The sequence below is a fragment of the Salvelinus alpinus genome, chromosome 35 (assembly GCF_045679555.1).
Source record: "Salvelinus alpinus chromosome 35, SLU_Salpinus.1, whole genome shotgun sequence".
NCBI classification, from domain to species: Eukaryota; Metazoa; Chordata; class Actinopteri; order Salmoniformes; family Salmonidae; genus Salvelinus; species Salvelinus alpinus.
This window is the reverse complement of record NC_092120.1, coordinates 15,846,370-15,868,440: the sequence shown is the minus strand read 5'-3', so window position 1 is coordinate 15,868,440 and position 22,071 is coordinate 15,846,370. Positions and strand designations below refer to the sequence as shown.

Sequence of the window (22,071 nt, the reverse complement as noted above, 5' to 3'; positions counted from 1 at the left end):
ATCACAAGTCCAATACAGCAAATGAAAGATAAACATCTTGTGAATCCAGCCATCATTTCCGATTTTTAAAATGTTTTACAGCGAAAACACAATATGTATTTCTATTAGCTAACCACAATAGCCAAACACACAACCGCATATTTTCACCATGTTTCCACCGCATAGGTAGCTTTCACAAAACCGACAAAATAGAGATAAAATGAGTCACTAACCAAGAAACAACTTTATCAGATGACAGTCTTATAACATGTTATACAATACATTTATGTTTTGTTCAAAAATGTGCATATTTGAGGTATAAATCATAGTTTTACATTGCAGCTACCATCAAAAATAGTACCAAAGCAGCCAGAATAATTACAGAGAGCAACGTGAAATACATAAATACTCATCATAAAACATTTATGAAAAATACATGGTGTACAGCAAATGAAAGATAAACATCTTGTGAATCCAGCCAATATTTCAGATTTTTTAAGTGTTTTACAGCGAAAACACAATATAGAATTATATTAGCTTACCACAATAGCCAAACACACAAACGCATTTATTCACCGCAAAGGTAGCTTTCGCAAAAACCAGCAAAAGATCTAAAATTAATCACTAACCTTTGGACAACTTCATCAGATGACTGTCTTATAACATCATGTTATACAATACAATTATGTTTTGTTCGAAAATGTGCATATTTATAGCTACAAATCCTGGTTATACATTGTGAATACGTAGCATTGATTCACCAGAATCTCCGGAGATATTTTGGACACTCACCTAATCTGACCAAAGAACTCAAAAAACTTTACATAAAAATACTTGTTGTATGGCAAATGAAAGATACACTGGTTCTTAATGCAACCGCTGTGTTAGATTTTTTTAAATAACTTTACCATAACATACAGCTTGCGTTATTGCGAGACAGCGCTCACCTAAACGGCGGAGAATAGGACTCAACATTTTACACAGAAATACGAAATAACATCATAAATGTTTTCTTACTTTTGCTGAGCTTCCATCAGAATGTTGTACAAGGAGTCCTTGGTCCAAAATAAATTGTTGTTTGGTTTTAGAATGTCCATTTCTTCTGTCGAATTCGCGCCACAATGCTAGCCAAGGTTGCTAACATTCCCATCCTCTCTTGACGCAAAGAACAGAAAACTCCAAAAGTCCCAATAAACGTTAACTAAACTGATAAAACTCGGTTGAAAAAACCTACTTTATGATGTTATTATCACATGTATCAAATAAAATCAGAGCCGGAGATATTCGCCGTGTATACGTAACGCTTTTCACAAGACAATGTCGAGCTCCGCCGCACGCCTTAGAAGACAAAGAAAATTCCGGACCTGTCACTCCAAAAGCTCTCATTCGACCTCAGATCAAGCTAGACACCCCATTCCACCTTCCACTGCCTGTTGACATCTAGTGGAAGGCGTATGAAGGGCATGCATATCGATAAATAAAAGCCAGTTGAATAGGCAGACCCTGAAACAGAGACTCGTTTTCAGATTTTTCACTTCCTGTATGGAAGTTTGCTGCCAAATGAGTTCTGTTTTACTCACAGATATAATTCAAACAGTTTTAGAAACTTCTGAGTGTTTTCTATCCAATAGTAATAATAATATGCATATTGTATGATCTAGAAAAGAGTACGAGGCCGTTTCATTTGGGCACGATTTTTTCCAAAGTGAAAACAGCGCCCCCCTATTGACAATAAGTTTTTAAAGATAATTGTATGTGTGGGGTACAGAGAAGAGTTAGTCATTCAAAAGTCATGTTAAACACTATTATTGCACTCAGAGTGAGTCCATGCATGTGACTTAAGTACATTTTTACTGTTGAACTTATTTAGGCTTGCCATAAAAAAAGGGGTTGAATACCTCTTCAAAGAATGTGTTTGTTTATATATTTTTTTAAAGATTTAACAAATCATTATCATAGTTACAGAAACAACATCTTAGAATGAAAACATCGCAAAAATGCAAATTAGAAAATGTATTTTTTTAAATAAAATGTACAAAATAGAAAATAAAAATCCTCACTTATTTCACTTAGCGATGTCTTTTTCCTGTGTCACTAGGCTATACAACATGTTATACAACATGATACAAAACATGTATGTACAAGACTGAGGTTGCAGTGAGAAAGACATCAATGAGATTACATCTTCTCCACAGAGTCCAAAGGAAATGTAGAAGAAGAGGGGGGAAATTAAAGGCAATAAGTTAATAAGATGGTTTTATGGCAGGCAGGTCCTCAGAATTTGCAGCAGAAGCCACAGCCCTTGTTGTGACAGCAGTTGCAGCACCAACGACACAGCGAGAGGTGGCTCTGACGCTTGAACCTGAAATGCTCCTGTATCCCCGCCAAGAAAAGAAAATGAAAAAAGGAGGGAACAAGCAAGTAAGTATTTTTGTCCAAGTCTCCACTTTACAACCACGTTGCACACTGCTCGCCCTGAAGCCCTCTCTAACGGCTCACAATCAAATGATAACAGGTAGCACAAGTAGGTTAATTCAATTCTGTGGGGCAAACGCAACCACTTCGATTTTAATTTGCTAAAGGTAATTAGCTTAATTCATTTATTCAATTGAACGTACCGGCAGACGCATGGACTCGCCGCCAGGCTGTTGATGTTCCCAAACTGGACTGTCAATGATTCTAACCTCCTCCGTTAGCACCTGCAAAGACATTATGCACAAATGAGTCATGAACAACCTCTAAAATCGATGCACACATGTTTGAAGTGGGTTGGTGTTATAAAATTAGATATACCTCGGAGAAAGGAACAGTGGTGCTTTCAAGGATGAACATACATGTGAGGACGACCGCCACTGCAACTGCAACACTAAAGGCCTTCATTCTCGGTTTTGTTAGGAAGATTATAGCCTATTTAAAAAGTCTGGTTGAAATCAGTTGGAATTGATGTGACAGCCTATGAAGAAGATCAGAACTCTTCAATTTTCCCATAAAGAGATTCTCTCCAATGCACAATTATAAATGCAAAAGATGAGCCCCAATTTAGTTGATTGTCCTTTTGGTGTCTGTGGTTGAGGGACTTCTCTGTCTTGTGTTGAGACTGCGGTACACCGGTATTCATACACACTTTGGCCACTATTTTTTAAACCTGCCACCTGACCCAATTTCCTCTAGATAACACAGCCACAAATTCAAAACAGCTTACCCATTTTGACAATGGATTTCACACCGGTGGGAGAAATCAATTGTCAAATATCACAGCTAATCACAACACTGTAAGTAATACTTTGAAACACTATCATTCCACTATTACTGCAGATATATTATTGACATTTTCATTATAGTACAACGCAAAAATTTAAGAAAATAAATCCTATGTGTGGCACCTTTCATTCAGTTGTTTCAAGTGTTATTAGTAATACAAGAATATGATAGTATTATGTGGCAGGTATTATGTAGTGTTCATCAGACCTAATGAAAGAGAAAATATTTTAAAAGGTCTAGATAGGCAATATAATAGTGATTCACGCATTAATTGTTAGCCAAATGTATTTTTGAAGTAGAGAAGAAAAACTAGACTAATTTGAATGTGTAGCTCAGTTGGTAAAGCATGTTGCTTGAAATGCCAGAGTTGTGGGTTTGATTCCCAAGAGGGACCAGTACAGGAAATAAAAGTATGAGGTTAATACACTTACTGTAAGTTGCTCTGGATAAGAGTGTACCTTTAGAAAAAATGTACAATGACACATTTAATGATATGTTGCTATATCACATTTCAGAAACACAAAATTATACTGTGAAAATTGTAAGCCTCTGAATGCATAATTTGCATCCTCAAAAGAGTCTGTGATAAGTGGTTAATAGCCTAATAACAATGAATTGTATGTGCTCTCAAGGGCTCAACTTGTTTGACACTATACTATTATATTTGAATCCATTCAATAATTATTTAATTGGCTGTGCCCAACTTGTCCCTGTAAGCAAAACAACATGTTGTGGGGACCCTGAGCCCATCTGTCTTGTATATAGAGAACCTTTTGCCATCGCTTGTTGACTTTGGGTGACCGGAACATCAGTGTCAACAAATATAACCACGAATGACTACCCATTGGAATCCACCCAGCTAGCTTAATTTGTTGAGGAGTAGTGAAAGCGGTGGAAAGGTAGGAGGTTTTTGCCAGTGTCACCAGTCGCCAGCACTATCTTTGTGAACCTTCTGGTCAAACAGAGCTCAGCTCCAGTGGGGCAGACACTGAGACACAGTCATCTAGACAGGCGCCAGTCCACCACGCGCTCCACCTGGGCCGGGACATTGGCCCCATGTTTCCCCCCTCTGTCATCCTAACTACCTCTGTCTCCCCCTCCCCCGTCTCACCACCTCATATGCACTTTATTTGTCTGGGCGCTTGACACAAAATGTCCCAAAAATGTATTTAAGAAACATATTTACTAATGAAATAGCCAACCTCCCCAAAAAAACTATTGTCAGTTTTCTTCTGACCACCCACCTTCTCCAGACCAGCCAGAAAGCCTTTTTATTGAGAACAGCTCTGTCCAACTAGTCCCCTATTTGCTGTGACATTCTCTGCCTCATGGGGCAGTGTGGAGCACTGACTGTTTTAGTAGGCTGTACTAACAAGTCAGACCTAGTTCATACAGTAGATAGGATTTTCAAAGTGCATATACTAATGCCAATTCCAGTCTCCTTTTAGCAGAGTAATATGGACTACACTGAGTGTACAAAACAATTAAGAACACCTTCCTAATATTGAGTTGCTAATTGTCTGGGCATGAACTCTACAAGGTGTCGAAAGCATTTCACAGGAATGTTGACCCATGTTGACTCTAATGCTTCCCACAGTTGTGTCAAGTTGGCTGGATGACCTTTGGGTGGTGGACCATTCTTGATGAACTGTTGAGCTTGAAAAACCCAGCAGCGGTGCAGTTCTTGACACAAACCGGTGTGCCTGGCACCTACTACCATACCTCATTCAAAGGTATTTAAATCTTTTATCTTGCTCATTCACCCTCTGAATGGCACACATTCACAATCCATGTCTCAATTGTCTCATGGCTTAAAACATTTTTTTTACCTGTGTCCTCCACATCATCTACACTGATTGAAAGGGGTTTAGCAAGTGAAATCAATAAGGGATCATAGCTTTCACCTGGACTCACCTGGTCAGTCTATGTCATGGAATATGTGCCATTCAGAGTAATTTAATATCCCTATTTTGACATACAGTCCCTTCAGAAAGTTTTTCATACTTGTTCCAAGTTGTGTTGTGTTACTGCCTGAATTCAAAATGGATTAAAAATATTTTTTTCACTCACCGATCTACACACAATACCCCATAATGACAAAGTGAAAACATGTTTTTAGAAATATTAGCAAATTTATTGAAAATTAAATACAGAAATATCTAATTTGCATAAGTATTCACACCCCTGAGTCAGTATACTTTGTAGAAGCACCTTTGGCAGCGATTGCAGTCTTTCTGGGTAAGTCCCTAAGAGCTTTCCACACCTGGATTGTGCAACATTTACCCATTATTATTTTCAAAATTCTTCAAGCTCTGTCAAATTGTTTGTTGATCATTGCTAGACAACCATTTCCAGGTTTTGCCATAGATTTTCATGTAGATTTAAGTCAAACTGTAACTCGGCCACTCAGGAACATTCACTGTCTTCTTGGTAAGCAACTCCTGTGTGGATTTGGCCTCATGTTTTAGGTTATTGTCCTGATGGAATGTTAATTCATTTCCCAGTGTCTGGTGGAAAGCAGACTGAACCAGGTTTTCCTCTAGGATTTTACCTGTGCTTAGCTCCATTCCGTTTATTCTTTATCCTGAAAAACTCCCCAGTCCTTAATGATTACAAGCATACCCATAACATGATGCAGCCACCACTATGTTTGAAAATATGGCGTGTGGTACTGAGTAATGTGTTGTATTGGATTTGCCCCAAACATAACACTTTCTATTCAGAACAAAAAGTGAATTGCTTTGCCACATTTTTTGCAGTATTACTGTTGTGCCGTGTTGCAAACAGGATGCATGTTTTGGAATATTTTTATTCTGTACAGGCTTCCTACTTTTCACTCTGTCAATTAAGTTAGTATTGTGGAACAACTACAATGTTGTTGACCATCCTCAGTTTTCTACTATCACAGCCATTAAACTATATAACTGTTTTAAAGTCACCATTGGCCTCATGGTGAAATCGCTGAGCAGTTTCCGTCCTATCGTTGCAGTGACTGGGTGTGTTGATACACCATCCAAAGTGTAATTAATAACTTCACCATGGTCAAAGGGATATTCAATGTGTGCTTTTTTTACCCATCAAACAATAGGTGCCCTTCTTTGCTAGGCACTGGAAAACCTCCCTGGTTTTTATGGTTGAATCTGTGCTTGAAATTCAATGCTCGACTGAGAGACCTTACAGCTAATTGTATCTGTGGGGTACTGAAATTAAGTAGTCATTCAAAAACCATGTTTATTAACCCATAACCGTCTAAGCCCTTTCTAAACTATATGGAATAGTTTTAAGAAGGTCATGCATGACAAGGATCATTTGGCTATTTTATTTTAAGACCCCTTGAAGTATTCCAAGAATATATAAAAAACAATTTTATGGAAGAAAGTGTTGTGCCTTGTTGTTATTAGCCCATACAAACACAATGAATAACAGATTCACTACAGGGAACAACAGATAGTCCCCAAAATAAATCTGAAGGATGTTGGTTCTGAAGTGTCTGTCCTATATCAGAGAGATATAAGACATATCAGGAAACATATATATACAGTTGAAGTCGGAAGTTTACATACACCTTAGCCAAATACATTTAAACTCAGTTATTCACAATTCCTGACATTTAATCCTAGAAATATTCCCTGTCTTAGGTCAGTAAGGATCACCACTTTATTGTAAGAATGTGAAATGTCAGAATAATAGTAGAGAGAAATAAATAAATGTGAAATACCAGAATAATCCTCCTCCACATTCTCCTTCTTCTCCCAGACTGGCTCTATTTCACTCTTCGGCTCCGCCGACTGCTCCATGTGCCCCCCCCCCCCCAAAAAAAAAAAATATTGGGTTTCTGTGGCCTTCCTCCCCGACTTTGTCGCTGTCCCTCCTTCGCTGTTTCCGCCTGCCTCCATGGCATGCTCTTCTCTCCTGCTATTATGTCGTCCCAAGTCCAAGATGTTCTCTCCCTAATCTCCTCTATAGACCAGGATGCCATTATCTCCCGGGCACGCTGCTTGATCCGTTGTTCGTGGGATTTTCTGTCACGTTCGTCATAAGGATTGGACCAAGGCGCAGCATGTATAGAGTTCAACATCTTTCAATTCTTAGAAACTCACCAAACAAAACAAACAAGCACAAACGAAACGTGAAGCTACTGGTGTGCACACAGGCAACTATCTGTAGACAAGATCTCACGAAACACATAGGGGAAACGGCTGCCTAAATATGATCCCCAATCAGAGACAACGATAAACAGCTGCCTCTGATTGGGAACCATAACAGGCTAACATAAATCATTAATCACCTAGACGACCCACCCTAGTCACTATCACGACCCAACCAACATTCAGAATAAACAGCTCTCTATGGTTAGGGGGTGACATGGATTGAGGTCAGGGCTTTGTGATGGCCACTCCAATACTTTGACTTTGTTGTCCTTAAGCCATTTTGCCACAACTTTGGAAGTATGCTTGGGGTCATTGTCCATTTGGAAGACCCATTTGCGACCAAGCTTTAACTTCCTGACTGATGTCTTGAGATGTTGCTTCAATATATCCACATACTTTTCCTACCTCATGATGCCATCCATTTTGTGAAGTCCACCAGTCCCTCCTGCAGCAAAGCACCCACACAACATGATGCTGCCACCCCCGTGCTTCACGGTTGGGATGGTGTTCTTCGGCTTGCAAGCCTCCCCCTTTTTCCTCCAAACATAACGATGGTCATTATGGCCAAACAGTTATATTTTTGTTTCATCAGACCAGAGGACATTTCTCCAAAAGTACAATCTTTGTCCCCATGTGCAGTTGCAAACCGTAGTCTGGCTTTTTTATGGCGGTTTTGGATCAGTGGCTTCTTCCTTGCTGAGCGGCCTTTCAGGTTATGTCAGTATAGGACTCGTTTTACTCTGGATATAGATACTTTTGTACCTGTTTCCTCCAGCATCTTCACGAGGTCCTTTGCTGTTGTTCTGGGATTGATTTGCACTTTTTGCACCAAAGTATGTTCATCTCTAGGAGACAGAACGCATCTCCTTCCTGAGTGGTATGACAGCTGCGTGGTCCCATGGTGTTTATACTTGCATACTATTGTTTGTACAGATGAACGTGGTACCTTCAGGCATTTGGAAATTGCTCCCAAGGACGAACCAGACTGGTGGAGGTCTAGAAAAAAAATTCTGAGGTCTTGGATGACTTCTTTTGATTTTCCCATGATGTCAAGCAAAGAGACACTGAGTTTGGAGGTAGGCCTTGAAATACATCCACAGGTACACCTCCAATTGACTCAAATGATGTCAATTAGCCTATCAGAAGCTTCTAAAGCCATGACATAATTTTCTGGAATTTTCCAAGCTGTTTAAAGGCACAGTCAACTTAGTGTATGTAAACTTCTGACCCACTGGAATTGTGATACAGTGAATTATAAGTGAAATAATCTGTCTGTAAACAATTGTTGGAAAAATGACTTGTGTCAAGCACAAAGTATATGTCCTAACCGACTTGCCAAAACTATAGTTTGTTAAGAAGAAATTTGTGGAGTGGTTGAAAAACGAGTTTTAATGACTCCACCCTAAGTGTATGTAAACTTCCAACTTCAACTGTCTATTTTTTACATGTATTTAACCCCTTATTTTTGCCACTAAACAGTCTCCATATATATAGTATTTCCATTCATTTTTTCAACTGGTAGCTGGACACCTTCAGACGAGTCATGTGAAGCCTGTGGGCATCCTCACCTTTCCGTAGAAGTCATATTAGCCCAAACGGTTCAGACACTACAGACAGAAGTTGGCAGATTGGCTGTACCGACTTCAGACGAGTCCCAAAACACTTGTGGGGGTTAGAGCAAAATTGAGAGCACCATTGTGTTCGCGAGACTCGAATCTTTCCATAGATGGGTCTTAATAGTTTGAAGGCCAAACCTTTCGCTACAAAGGACTTGGTAAGAAGACCAATTTTCGGGGTGTCTCATGGTCTGACAAACACTGCTGTAGCTATGTCACCTTTCACCACAGATGCGGAAGTGTGACATCGGCGGATTTAGTGGATTTTTTCAAATGTATTTCACCTTTATTTAACCAGGTAGGCTAGTTGAGAACAAGTTCTCATTTACAACTGCGACCTGGCCAAGATAAAGCACAGCAGTTCGACACATACAACAACACAGAGTTACACATGAAATAAACAAACATACAGTCAATAATACAGTAGAAAAAAGAAAAGTCTATATACAGTGAGTGCAAATGAGGTAAGATGAGGGAGGTAAAGGCAATAAATAGGCCATGGTGGCGATGTAATTACAATATAGCAATTAAACACTGGAATGGTAGATGTGCAGAAGATGAATGTGCAAGTAGAGATACTGGGGTGCAAAGGAGAAAGATAAATAAATAAATACAGTATGGGGATGAGGTAGTTGGATGGTGTAACGATCTTCGTCATCTAAGGAACAGGAAAGATCGGACCAAAACGCAGCGTGGTAAGTGTCCATGTTAATTTATTATAACTGAACACGAAATACAAAATAACAAAGTGAAACAACGAAAATCGAAACAGTCCTGAAAGGTGCAAACACAAAAACAGGAAACATAGAAAAAAAACATAGAATGCCCACCCCAACTCACGCCCTGACCAAACCAAGATAGAGACATAAAAAAGGAACTAAGGTCAGGGCGTGACAGTACCCCACCCCCCCAAAGGTGCGGACTCCGGCCGTAAAACCTAAACCCATATGGGAGGGTCTGGGTGGGCATCTATCCGCGGTGGTGGCTCTGGCGCGGGACGTGGACCCCACTCCATCTTAGTCTTGGCCCACGTAGGTGGCACCTCTGGAGCGGCGACCCTCGCCGCCGACCCCGGACTGGGGACCCATTCAGCGGGCCCCGAATAGGAGGGCGACTCTGGCAGCTCCGGACAGGAGGGCGACTCTGGCAGCTCCGGACAGGAGGGCGACTCTGGCAGCTCCGGACAGGAGGGAGACTCTGGCAGCTCCGGACAGGAGGGAGACTCTGGCAGCTCCGGACAGGAAGGGGAGACACCTTCGGTAGGAGTCGTGACAGATGGGCTGTTTACAGATGGGCTATGTACAGGTGTAGTGATCTGTGAGATACTCTGACAGCTGGTGCTTAAAGCTAGTGAGGGAGACATGAGTCTCCAGCTTCAGTGATTTTTGCAGTTCGTTCCAGTCATTGACAGCAGAGAACTGGAAGGAAAGACGGCCAAAGGAGGAATTGGCTTTGGGGGTGACCAGTGAGATATACCTGCTGGAGCGTGTGCTACGGGTGGGTGGTGCTATGTTGACCAGTGAGCTGAGATAAAGCGTGGCTTTACCTAGCAGTGACTTGTAGATGACCTGGAGCCAGTGGGTTTGGCGACGAGTATGAAGCGAGGGCCAGCCAACGAGACCATACAGGTCGCAGTGGTGGGTAGCATATGGGGCTTTGGTGACAAAACGGAGGACACTGTGGTAGACTGCATCCAATTTGTTGAGTAGAGTGTTGGAGGCTATTTTATAAATGAGGGTATGTTTGGCAGCATGAGTGAAGGATGCTTTGTTGCGAAATAGGAAGCCGATTCTAGATTAAATTTTGGATTGGAGATGCTTAATGTGAGTCTGGAAGGAGAGTTTACAGTCTAGCCAGACACATAGGTATTTGTAGTTGTCCACATATTCTAAGTCAGAGCCGTCCAGAGTAGTGATGCTGGACGGGCGTGCAGGTGCGGACAGTGATCCGTTGAAGAGCATGCATTTAGTTTTACTTGCATTTAAGAGCAGTTGGAGGCCATGGAAGGAGAGTTGAATGGCATTGAAGCTCGTCTGGAGGGTTGTTAACACAGTGTCAAAAGAAGGGCCAGAAGTATACAGAATGGGATCGTCTGCGTAGAGGTGAATCAGAGAATCACCAGCAGCAAGAGAGACATCATTGATATATACAGAGAAGAGAGTCTTGAGATGCATCCAAAAAACAGATATCTCTAGCTAAATCTGTTGAGGATAGAGGGCGCTATTTACACTTTGGGGGAAAATCGTGCCCAATTTAAACGGCCTCGTACTCTATTCTTGCTCGTACAATATGCATATTATTATTACTATTGGATAGAAAACACTCTCTAGTTTCTAAAACCGTTTGAATTATATCTGTGAGTAAAACAGAACTCATTTTGCAGCAAACTTCCTGACAGGAAGTGGAAAATCTGAAATCGATGCTCTGTTCTAGGGCCTGCCTATAAATGTGCTTGATATTTATTAGTATACATGCACTTCATACGCCTTCCACTAGATGTCAACAGGCAGTGAGAGAAGAAATGGAGTGTATAACATCGTCTGAGGTCGCTTTCCGTGCTAATTGACTGGAGAAGAGGACATTCTAAATCCAAACAACGATTGTTCTGGACAAAGGACCCCTTGTACAACATTCTGATGGAAGATCATCAAAAGTAGGACCCATTTTATGATGCTATTTCATATATCTGTCGAACATGTGAACTAGTAGTTTGCGCCCAGATTTTGGGCACGCTCTCGCCATAACGTAAACTGCATGTCGTAATGAAGTTATTTTTAGAATTCTAACACGGCGATTGCATGGCCAGGGGTGCCGCTAGCGGCACTCCTCCCACATTCCACTGAAAAGGCAGAGCGGCAAATTCAAAAAAAACATTTTTTTTAAATATTTAACTTTCACACATTAACAAGTCCAATACAGCATATGAAAGGCAGACATCTTGTGAATCTAACCAACATGTCCGATTTTTAAAATGTTTTACAGGGAAGACAAAATATGTAAATCTATTAGCTAACCACCTTAGCAAAAGACACCACTTTCTAACACCAATCAGTTTTTACGTCCATCACCAGCTATCACTAATTCGACCAAATGAAGATATATATAGCCACTAACCAAGAAACAACTTCATAAGATGACAGTCTGATAACATATTTATTGTATAGCATATGTTTTTTTTGAAAAATGTGTATATTTATAGTATAAATCATAAATTACATTTCAGCTACAATCAGAAAGCAGCCATAACATTTACAGACACCAACATCAAATACCTAATTACTCCTCATAAAACATTTCTGAGAAATACATACTGTGCAGCAATTGAAAAACAGGATTCTTGTGATTCCAGACAATATTTCCGATTTATTAAATGTTTTACATCGAAAACTAAATGTAGCGCTAAATTAGCATAGCCACGCCAGACAGACACACTTGGGCGCGCGCGACCAGTTGACATGCACGACAGATATATGAAATAACATTATAAATTTGGTCTTACTTTGGCTGATCTTTCATCAGAATGTTGATCAAGTTGTCCTTAGTCCAGAAGAGTCGTTCAATCCATTCAGAATGGCAACTTTCCATCTTCATTTAGCAGGGGTACTCGTCGAGTGGCACGGATCTCTCCAACGTAAACAAAGTAAACATTACGGAACACGGCAAAACTCCCCAAAAAATTCAAATAATCTGATTAAACTATATTGAAAAAACATACATTACGATGACATGGTCTCATTTATCAAATCAAATCCGAGCTGGAGATAGTTCACATCCGAAACGGCAGCAAAACAAAACATGATATCTCTCCCAAGTCGCGCTTTTCTGACTTCCTGAAATTGACGGTCACGTCAAAGAAATAGGTCTTATTTCACGTCAAAACAAGATAAACGCAAGATTTCTCCTCTGACGTCCTCTTGACACCCAGAGGAAGGCGTACGAGGTGTGTTTCGGGTCATAAGTGGCATGACCATGTATAGGCAGAGCGTTGAAGCGAGCATAAACATCTTGCATTTTACTTCCTGGTCGGGGAAAGTGCTGCCAAAGGACTTGTGTTCCACTCAGAGAAAAAATTAAAACGGTTTTAGAAACTAGAGACTCTTTTCTATCCAATAATATTAACAATATGCATATTGTAAGAGCAAAAATTGATTAAAAGGCCGTTTGAAAATTTGCACATATTTTCCAGTTTTTCCAATACGCCCCCTATAGCCCAAACAGGTTTTAACCTGTCTAGCCCCAGCGTTCCGCTAGCGGAACTCCTCCCACATTCCACTGAAAAGTCAGAGCGCGAAATTCAAAAAATATTTTTGAGAAATATTTAACTTTCACACATTAACAAGTCCAATACAGCAAATGAAAGATACACATCTTGTGAATCCAGTCAACATGTCCGATTTTTAAAATGTTTTACAGCGAAAACACCACATATATTTATGTTAGCTCACCACCAAATACAAAAAAGGACAGACATTTTTCACAGCACAGGTAGCATGCACAAAGCCAACCTTACTAACCAAGAACCAACCAAACTAACTAAGAAACAACTTCATCAGATGACAGTCTTATAACATGTTATTCAATAAATCTATGTTTTGTTCGAAAAATGTGCATATTTGAGCTATAAATCAGTTTTACATTGCAGCTACCATCACAGCTACCGTCAGAAATAGCACCGAAGCAGCCAGAGTAATTACAGACACCAACGTCAAATACCTAAATACTCATCATAAAACATTTCTGAGAAATACATGGTGTACAGCAAATGAAAGACAGGCATCTTGTGATTCCAGCCAATATTTCCGATTTCTTAAGTGTTTTACAGCGAAAACACAATATAGCATTATATTAGCTTACCACAATAGCCAGAAACACAAGCCATTTACCAGCAGCAAAAGTTAGCGATCGTAACAAACCAGCAAAAGATATATAATTTTTGACTAACCTTGATAAGCTTCATCAGATGACAGTCCTATAAAATCAGGTTATACATACACTTATGTTTTGTTCGAAAATTTGCATATTTAGAGCTGAAATCAGTGGTTATACATTGTGCTAACGTAGCATCTTTTTCCCACAACGTCCGGATATTTTTCTGACACTCACATATTCTGACCAAATAACTATTCATAAACATTACTAAAAAATACATGATGTATAGGAAATGATAGATACACTAGTTCTTAAAAAAACTTTTTTTTTTTTTATAATAACTTTCCCAAGGTAAACGGACTATTTCTCAGGTCCAGATCGTAGAATATGCATATAATTTACAGATTAGGATAGAAAACACTCCAAAGTTTCCAAAACTGTCAAAATATTGTCTGTGAGTATAACAAAACTGATTCTGCAGGCGAAAACCTGAGGAACTCTAACCCGGAAGTGATTTTTTTTATTTTTTATCTGTGTTTCCTTGCCCGTCTTTCTTCCATTTAAAGGGGTATCAACCAGATTCCTTTTCCAATGGCTTCTTCAGGCTGTGACCAGGCTTTAGAAATAGTTTCAGGCTTTTATTTTGAAAAATGAGCAAGATTTTTCAAAACTAGTCAGGTGTCCTTTGATTAGTTCCTGCGCGCGAGAGGGGTAGCTCTCCATTTTCTTTCCCTTTTTCATTGAATAGGTTACGGTCCGGTTGAAATATTATCGATTATGTTTGTTAAAAACAACCTGAGGATTGATTATAAAAAACATTTGACATGTTTCTACGAACATTACGGATACTTTTTGGAATTTTTGTTGAACGGAACGAGGCTTTGGTTTTCTGAACATAACGCGCAACCCAAATGGCGTTTTTTTGTTATAAAAGTAATATTTATTGAACAAAAATAACATTTATTGTGTAACTGGGAGTCTCGTGAGTGCAAACATCCGAAGATTTTCAAAGGTAAGCGATTAATTTTATTGCTTTTCTGACTTTCGTGACCATGCTAATTTGGGGCTAGCTGTTCTAGCATTGATTGATACACTCACAAAAGCTTGGATTGCTTTCACTGCAAAGCATATTTTCAAAATCTGACACGATAGGTGGATTAACAACAAGCTAAACTGTGTTTTGGTATATTTCACTTGTGATTGCATGATTATAAATATTGTTAGCAATATTTAGCGCCCTGCAATTCAGCGGTTGTTTAGGAAAATGATCCCGCTAAAGGGATTCAGCGGTTGTTTAGGAAAATGATCCCGCTAAAGGGATCCGTAGCGCAGAGAAGTTTAACTGACAGATTCTTATGGGGATTTTTTTATTATGCTAATTGAATTTCCGTGGTGGGTCGGATTTCCGTTGGGGCTCGGACATCGACTCTAGGGGTTTTTAAACACTATTATTGCACACAGAGTCCATGCAAACTTATTATGTGACTTGTGAAGCACATTTTTACTACTGCATTTATTTAGGCTTGCTATAATAAAGGGGTTGAATACTTATTACCTCAAGACATTTCAGCTTTTTCTTTTTTTATTAATTTGTAAAAATGTCTAAAAACATTATTCCACTTTGACATTATGGGGTATTGTGTAGGCCAGTGACACAAAATCTCAACTTAATCCATTTTAAATTCAAACTGTAACACAACAAATGTGGAAAAAGTCAAGTGGTGAAGGCAATGTAGATTCCATTCCCAGACCTCAGGGTAAACTACTACGGGGCTAATTTGAATAAGCCTCTGGCTGTCAGGCCCGAACATTTAGCCACAGGGTACACATCTATAACACATTCAGAATTCAGAAACAACCGCGTTTGTTATTCAAAGAATGTGTTTATTCTTTTGAAAGTGTCACAATAAGAAGTGATTTTATAATTCATTATCATAGTTACAGAAACAACATCTCAGAAAGAAAACATTGCAACATGTACAAACTAGAAAATGTACAAAAAAAAATACAAAATGTACATAATAGAAATTATTATTTCAATTAGCTGTCTTTTTCCTGTGTCACTAGGCTATACAACATGTTATACAACATGATACAAAACATGTATGTACAAGACTGAGGTTGCAGTGAGAAAGACATCAATGAGACTGCATCTTCTCCACAGAGTCCAAAGGAAATGTAGAAGAAGAGGGGGGAAATTAAAGGCAATAAGTTAATAAGATGGTTTTATTGCAGGCAGGTCCTCAGAATTTGCAGCAGAAGCCACAGCCCTTGTTGTGACAGCAGTTGCAGCACCAACGACACAGCGAGAGGTGGCTCTGACGCTTGAACCTGAAATGCTCCTGTATCCCCGCCAAGAAAAGAAAATGAAAAAAAAGAGGGAACAAGCACATGGTAAGTATTTTTGTCCAAGTCTCCACTTCACAACCACGTTGCACACTGCTCGCCCTGAAGCCCTCTCTAACGGCTCACAATCAAATGGTTAACAGCTAGCGCTAGTGGTCTAATTCTATTCCGAGGGTGAAACGCAACCACTTAGATGTTAATTTGCTAAAGGTAATTAGCTTCATTCATTCATTCATTCAATTGAACGTACCGGCAGACGCATGGACTCGCCGCCAGGCTGTTGATGTTCCTCAACTGGACTGTCAATGATTCCAACATCCTCTGTTAGCACCTGCAAAGACATTAGGCACAAATGAGTCATGACCAACCTCTAAAATCGATGCCCACATGTTTGTAGTGGGTTGGTGTTGGAGAATTAGACATACCTCGGAGAAAGGAACAGCGGTGCTTTCAAGGATGAACATACACGCAAGGACGAGTACCACTGCAACTGCAACACTAAAGGCCTTCATTCTCGGTTTTGTTAGGAAGCTTATAGCCTATTTAAAAGTCCTGTTGAAATCAGTTGAAATTGAGGAATTCTTTTGGTGTCAGCGGATGAGGGACTTCTCTGTCATGTGTTGAGACTGCGGTGCACTGGTATTTATACACACTTTGGCCACTATTGTGCAATCCTGCCCCCCCCTTTTGGACAATGGAGCGCAATCCCGTCACATATTACCTAATCCACTTTCCCGCTTTCAAAAATGGAATTTGTACGTCTTGGCCTATTGGTCTACATAGTGACATTTTATAATTTTTTGGTAATTCCTTCAGGGTGGATAACTGAAAATTGCCATAGTCTAATAGCATAGACGATTAATAAAACATTTAAGTAGGCCTATTTCTTTAAAAAAAAAGTGATAATTTATTTTCTCAGTAGAAATCTGAAAGAATTGTGGAAATGACCCAACAGCAGGAGTCATGGACGAACAGTTACTGGAAGTGCATGGCTGGCTGCACAGCCCTTTGTCTGACCTGGGAAATCCCTCCCATCCCTCCTTACAGTATCCATTCCTCTGTCTAAAGGACATAATTATAACCCTTCCAAAGGAATAATTAGCCCTCCTTTTGCAACGCTTTCATTTGATGTATAATATGGTGTAATGTGAGGAACCTGCAGTCTAACAGTAAAACAGTAGACAAGAGAGGTGCAAATTGAGCACTTCATTCAGGGTGTTTCATTTACATTTACATTTACATTTAAGTCATTTAGCAGACGCTCTTATCCAGAGCGACTTACAAGTTGGTGTATTCACCTTATGATATCCAGTGGAACAACCACTTACAATAGTGCATCTAACTCTTTTAAGGGGGGGGGGGGGGGGTTAGAAGGATTACTTTATCCTAGGTATTCCTTAAAGAGGTGGTGTTTCAGGTGTTTCCGGAAGGTGGTGATTGACTCCGCTGACCTGGCGTCGTGGGGGAGTTTGTTCCACCATTGGGGTGCCAGAGCAGCGAACAGTTTTGACTGGGCTGAGCGGGAGCTGTACTTCCTCAGAGGTAGGGAGGCGAGCAGGCCAGAGGTGGATGAACGCAGTGCCCTTGTTTGGGTGTAGGGCCTGATCAGAGCCTGAAGGTACGGAGGTGCCGTTCCCCTCACAGCTCCGTAGGCAAGCACCATGGTCTTGTAGCGGATGCGAGCTTCAACTGGAAGCCAGTGGAGAGAGCGGAGGAGCGGGGTGACGTGAGAGAACTTGGGAAGGTTGAACACCAGACGGGCTGCGGCGTTCTGGATGAGTTGTAGGGGTTTAATGGCACAGGCAGGGAGCCCAGCCAACAGCGAGTTGCAGTAGTCCAGACGGGAGATGACAAGTGCCTGGATTAGGACCTGCGCCGCTTCCTGTGTGAGGCAGGGTCGTACTCTGCGAATGTTGTAGAGCATGAACCTACAGGAACGGGTCACCGCCTTGATGTTAGTTGAGAACGACAGCGTGTTGTCCAGGATCACGCCAAGGTTCTTAGCACTCTGGGAGGAGGACACAATGGAGTTGTCAACCGTGATGGCGAGATCATGGAACGGGCAGTCCTTCCCCGGGAGGAAGAGCAGCTCCGTCTTGCCGAGGTTCAGCTTGAGGTGGTGATCCGTCATCCACACTGATATGTCTGCCAGACATGCAGAGATGCGATTCGCCACCTGGTTATCAGAAGGGGGAAAGGAGAAGATTAATTGTGTGTCGTCTGCATAGCAATGATAGGAGAGACCATGTGAGGATATGACAGAGCCAAGTGACTTGGTGTATAGCGAGAATAGGAGAGGGCCTAGAACAGAGCCCTGGGGGACACCAGTGGTGAGAGCACGTGGTGCGGAGACAGATTCTCGCCACGCCACCTGGTAGGAGCGACCTGTCAGGTAGGACGCAATCCAAGCGTGGGCCGCGCCGGAGATGCCCAACTCGGAGAGGGTGGAGAGGAGGATCTGATGGTTCACTGTATCAAAGGCAGCCGATAGGTCTAGAAGGATGAGAGCAGAGGAGAGAGAGTTAGCTTTAGCAGTGCGGAGCGCCTCCGTGACACAGAGAAGAGCAGTCTCAGTTGAATGACTAGTCTTGAAACCTGACTGATTTGGATCAAGAAGGTCATTCTGAGAGAGATAGCAGGAGAGCTGGCCAAGGACGGCACGTTCAAGAGTTTTGGAGAGAAAAGAAAGAAGGGATACTGGTCTGTAGTTGTTGACATCGGAGGGATCGAGTGTAGGTTTTTTCAGCAGGGGTGCAACTCTCGCTCTCTTGAAGGCGGAAGGGACGTAGCCAGCGGTCAAGGATGAGTTGATGAGCGAGGTGAGGTAAGGGAGAAGGTCTCCGGAAATGGCCTGGAGAAGAGAGGAGGGGATAGGGTCAAGCGGGCAGGTTGTTGGGCGGCCGGCCGTCACAAGACGCGAGATTTCATCTGGAGAGAGAGGGGAGAAAGAGGTCAAAGCACAGGGTAGGGCAGTGTGAGCAGAACCAGCGGTGTCGTTTGACTTAGCAAACGAGGATCGGATGTCGTCGACCTTCTTTTCAAAATGGTTGACGAAGTCATCCGCAGAGAGGGAGGAGGAGGGGGAGGGGGAGGAGGATTCAGGAGGGAGGAGAAGGTGGCAAAGAGCTTCCTAGGGTTAGAGGCAGATGCTTGGAATTTAGAGTGGTAGAAAGTGGCTTTAGCAGCAGAGACAGAAGAGGAGAATGTAGAGAGGAGGGAGTGAAAGGATGCCAGGTCCGCAGGGAGGCGAGTTTTCCTCCATTTCCGCTCGGCTGCCCGGAGCCCTGTTCTGTGAGCTCGCAATGAGTCGTCGAGCCACGGAGCAGGAGGGGAGGATCGAGCCGGCCTGGAGGATAGGGGACATAGAGAGTTAAAGGATGCAGAAAGGGAGGAGAGGAGGGTTGAGGAGGCAGAATCAGGAGATAGGTTGGAGAAGGTTTGAGCAGAGGGAAGAGATGATAGGATGGAAGAGGAGAGAGTAGCGGGGGAGAGAGAGCGAAGGTTGGGACGGCGCGATACCATCCGAGTGGGGGCAGTGTGGGAAGTGTTGGATGAGAGCGAGAGGGAAAAGGATACAAGGTAGTGGTCGGAGACTTGGAGGGGAGTTGCAATGAGATTAGTGGAAGAACAGCATCTAGTAAAGATGAGGTCAAGCGTATTGCCTGCCTTGTGAGTAGGGGGGGAAGGTGAGAGGGTGAGGTCAAAAGAGTAGAGGAGTGGAAAGAAGGAGGCAGAGAGGAATGAGTCAAAGGTAGACGTGGGGAGGTTAAAGTCACCCAGAACTGTGAGAGGTGAGCCATCCTCAGGAAAGGAACTTATCAAGGCGTCAAGCTCATTGATGAACTCTCCAAGGGAACCTGGGGGGCGATAAATGATAAGGATGTTAAGCTTGAAAGGGCTGGTAACTGTGACAGCATGGAATTCAAAGGAGGCGATAGACAGATGGGTCAGGGGAGAGAGAGAGAATGTCCACTTGGGAGAGATGAGGATCCCAGTGCCACCACCCCGCTGACCAGAAGCTCTCGGGGTGTGCGAGAACACGTGGGCAGACGAGGAGAGAGCAGTAGGAGTAGCAGTGTTATCTGTGGTAATCCATGTTTCCGTCAGTGCCAAGAAGTCGAGGGACTGGAGGGAAGCATAGGCTGAGATGAACTCTGCCTTGTTGGCCGCAGATCGGCAGTTCCAGAGGCTGCCGTAGACCTCGAACTCCACGTGGGTCGTGCGCGCTGGGACCACCAGGTTAGAGGGGCGGAGCCCACTCGGTGTGAGGTGTTTGTATGGTCTGTGCAGAGAGGAGAGAAGAGGGATAGACAGACACATAGTTGACAGGCTACAGAAGAGGCAGTCTTTGTTTCAAGTGTTATTGGAAATATTAGAATATGACAATAATATGTGACACACATTCTGTCGTGTTTATCAGACCTAATAAAAAATACAATATTTCAAAAGGTCAGGTAGGCTATATAATAGCGATTCACACTTGAATTGTTTCGTAAAGGTATTTTTGAAGTAGAATTTTTATTTTATTATTTTTTTTTTTTTACATGTAGGCTATTACAATGGCACATTTAATATCCTGCTATGCTGCTACGCTGAGAGAACAAAACATTAAGAACACCTTCCTAATTCATCGGGGAATGGACTCTACAAGATGTCGAAAGCGTTCCACAGAGATCCTGGCCCATGTTGACTCCAATACTTCCCACATTTGTGTCAAGTTGGCTGGATGTCGTTTGGGTGTTAAACCATTCTTGATACACACGGGAAACTGTTGAACATGAAAAAAACAGCATCGTTGCAGTCCTTGAGACAAACCGGTGTGCCTGGCACCTATTGCCATAGGTGGTACCATACCAACTTTTTTGTCTTGCTCATTCACACTCTGAATGGCACACATTCACAATTCATATCTCAATTGTTTTAAAGCTTAATAATCCTTCTTTAATCTGTCTCCTCCCTGTCATCTACACTGATTGAAGTGGATTTAACAAGTGGTGACATCAAGAAGGGATCATAGCTTTGGAAAGAGCAGGTGTTCTTAATGTTTTGTACACTCAGTGTATATCACATTTCATGCACACAAAATTATACTGTCAATTGTAAGCCTTTGAATGGATCGTTTGCATCTACAAAGAGTCTGTGATGAGTTGATAAGTGATTAATAGCCTAATAATAATTAATTGGACGTTCACTCAAGGGCTGATGGATATTATATCATTATACTATTACATGTTAATCCATTCACTAAGTATTTTATTGGCTGTGCCCAACTTGTATCTTTAAAGGGATACTTCAGGAGTTTTACAATGAGGCCCTTAATCTACTTCTACTGCACGCAGAGACATATAAATGGTTTCCACAAGTTAATCTGACTCTGGGCAAGTAGATAAAGGACCTTATTGCCAAAATCCAAAAGTATTAAGTGAAATAACATGTTGTGGGGAACCCTGCGTCAGTCTGTCTCGTATATAGATAACTCTTTTCCATCGCTTGTTGACTTTGGTTGACCGGAACATCAGTGTCAACAAATATAACCACAAATGACTCCTCATTGGAATCTACCCAACTAGCTTAATTTGTTGAGTAGTAGTGAAAGTGGGGGTGAGGGAGGAACTTTCTGCTGTGACACCAGTCGCCAGCACTATCTTTGTGAATCTTCTGGTCAAACAGAACTCAGCTCCAGTGGGGCGGACACAGAGACATAGTCATCTAGACAGGCGCCAGTCCACCACTCGCTCCTCCTGGGCCGGGGCATTGGCATTGTTTCCCCCCTCTGTCATCATAATTACTTTTGTCTCCCCCTCCCCCGTCTCACCACCTCATATGCACTTTATTGTTCTGGCACTTGA

At 41.8% G+C, this 22,071-nt stretch overlaps 2 protein-coding genes across 2 annotated transcripts; both read right to left on the bottom strand.

The window, feature by feature from the left end:
• Positions 1 to 2,061: 2,061 nt before the first annotated feature.
• On the bottom strand, positions 2,062 to 2,859 carry LOC139564109 (hepcidin-like). The gene is made up of 3 exons (XM_071383307.1): positions 2,773 to 2,859; positions 2,598 to 2,717; positions 2,062 to 2,352 (listed from the first exon to the last, which is right to left on the bottom strand). Exons 1-3 carry the CDS (start codon positions 2,857 to 2,859, stop codon positions 2,254 to 2,256), a joined length of 306 nt encoding a protein of 101 aa, XP_071239408.1. The 3' UTR covers positions 2,062 to 2,253.
• A 12,880-nt stretch (positions 2,860 to 15,739) lies between these two features.
• On the bottom strand, positions 15,740 to 16,790 carry LOC139564240 (hepcidin; the record flags this gene model as incomplete). Its single annotated transcript, XM_071383592.1, is given in 3 exon segments — positions 15,740 to 16,218; positions 16,473 to 16,553; positions 16,648 to 16,790. Coding segments are annotated over 3 exon segments (267 nt in total). The 3' UTR covers positions 15,740 to 16,119.
• Positions 16,791 to 22,071: the final 5,281 nt, after the last annotated feature.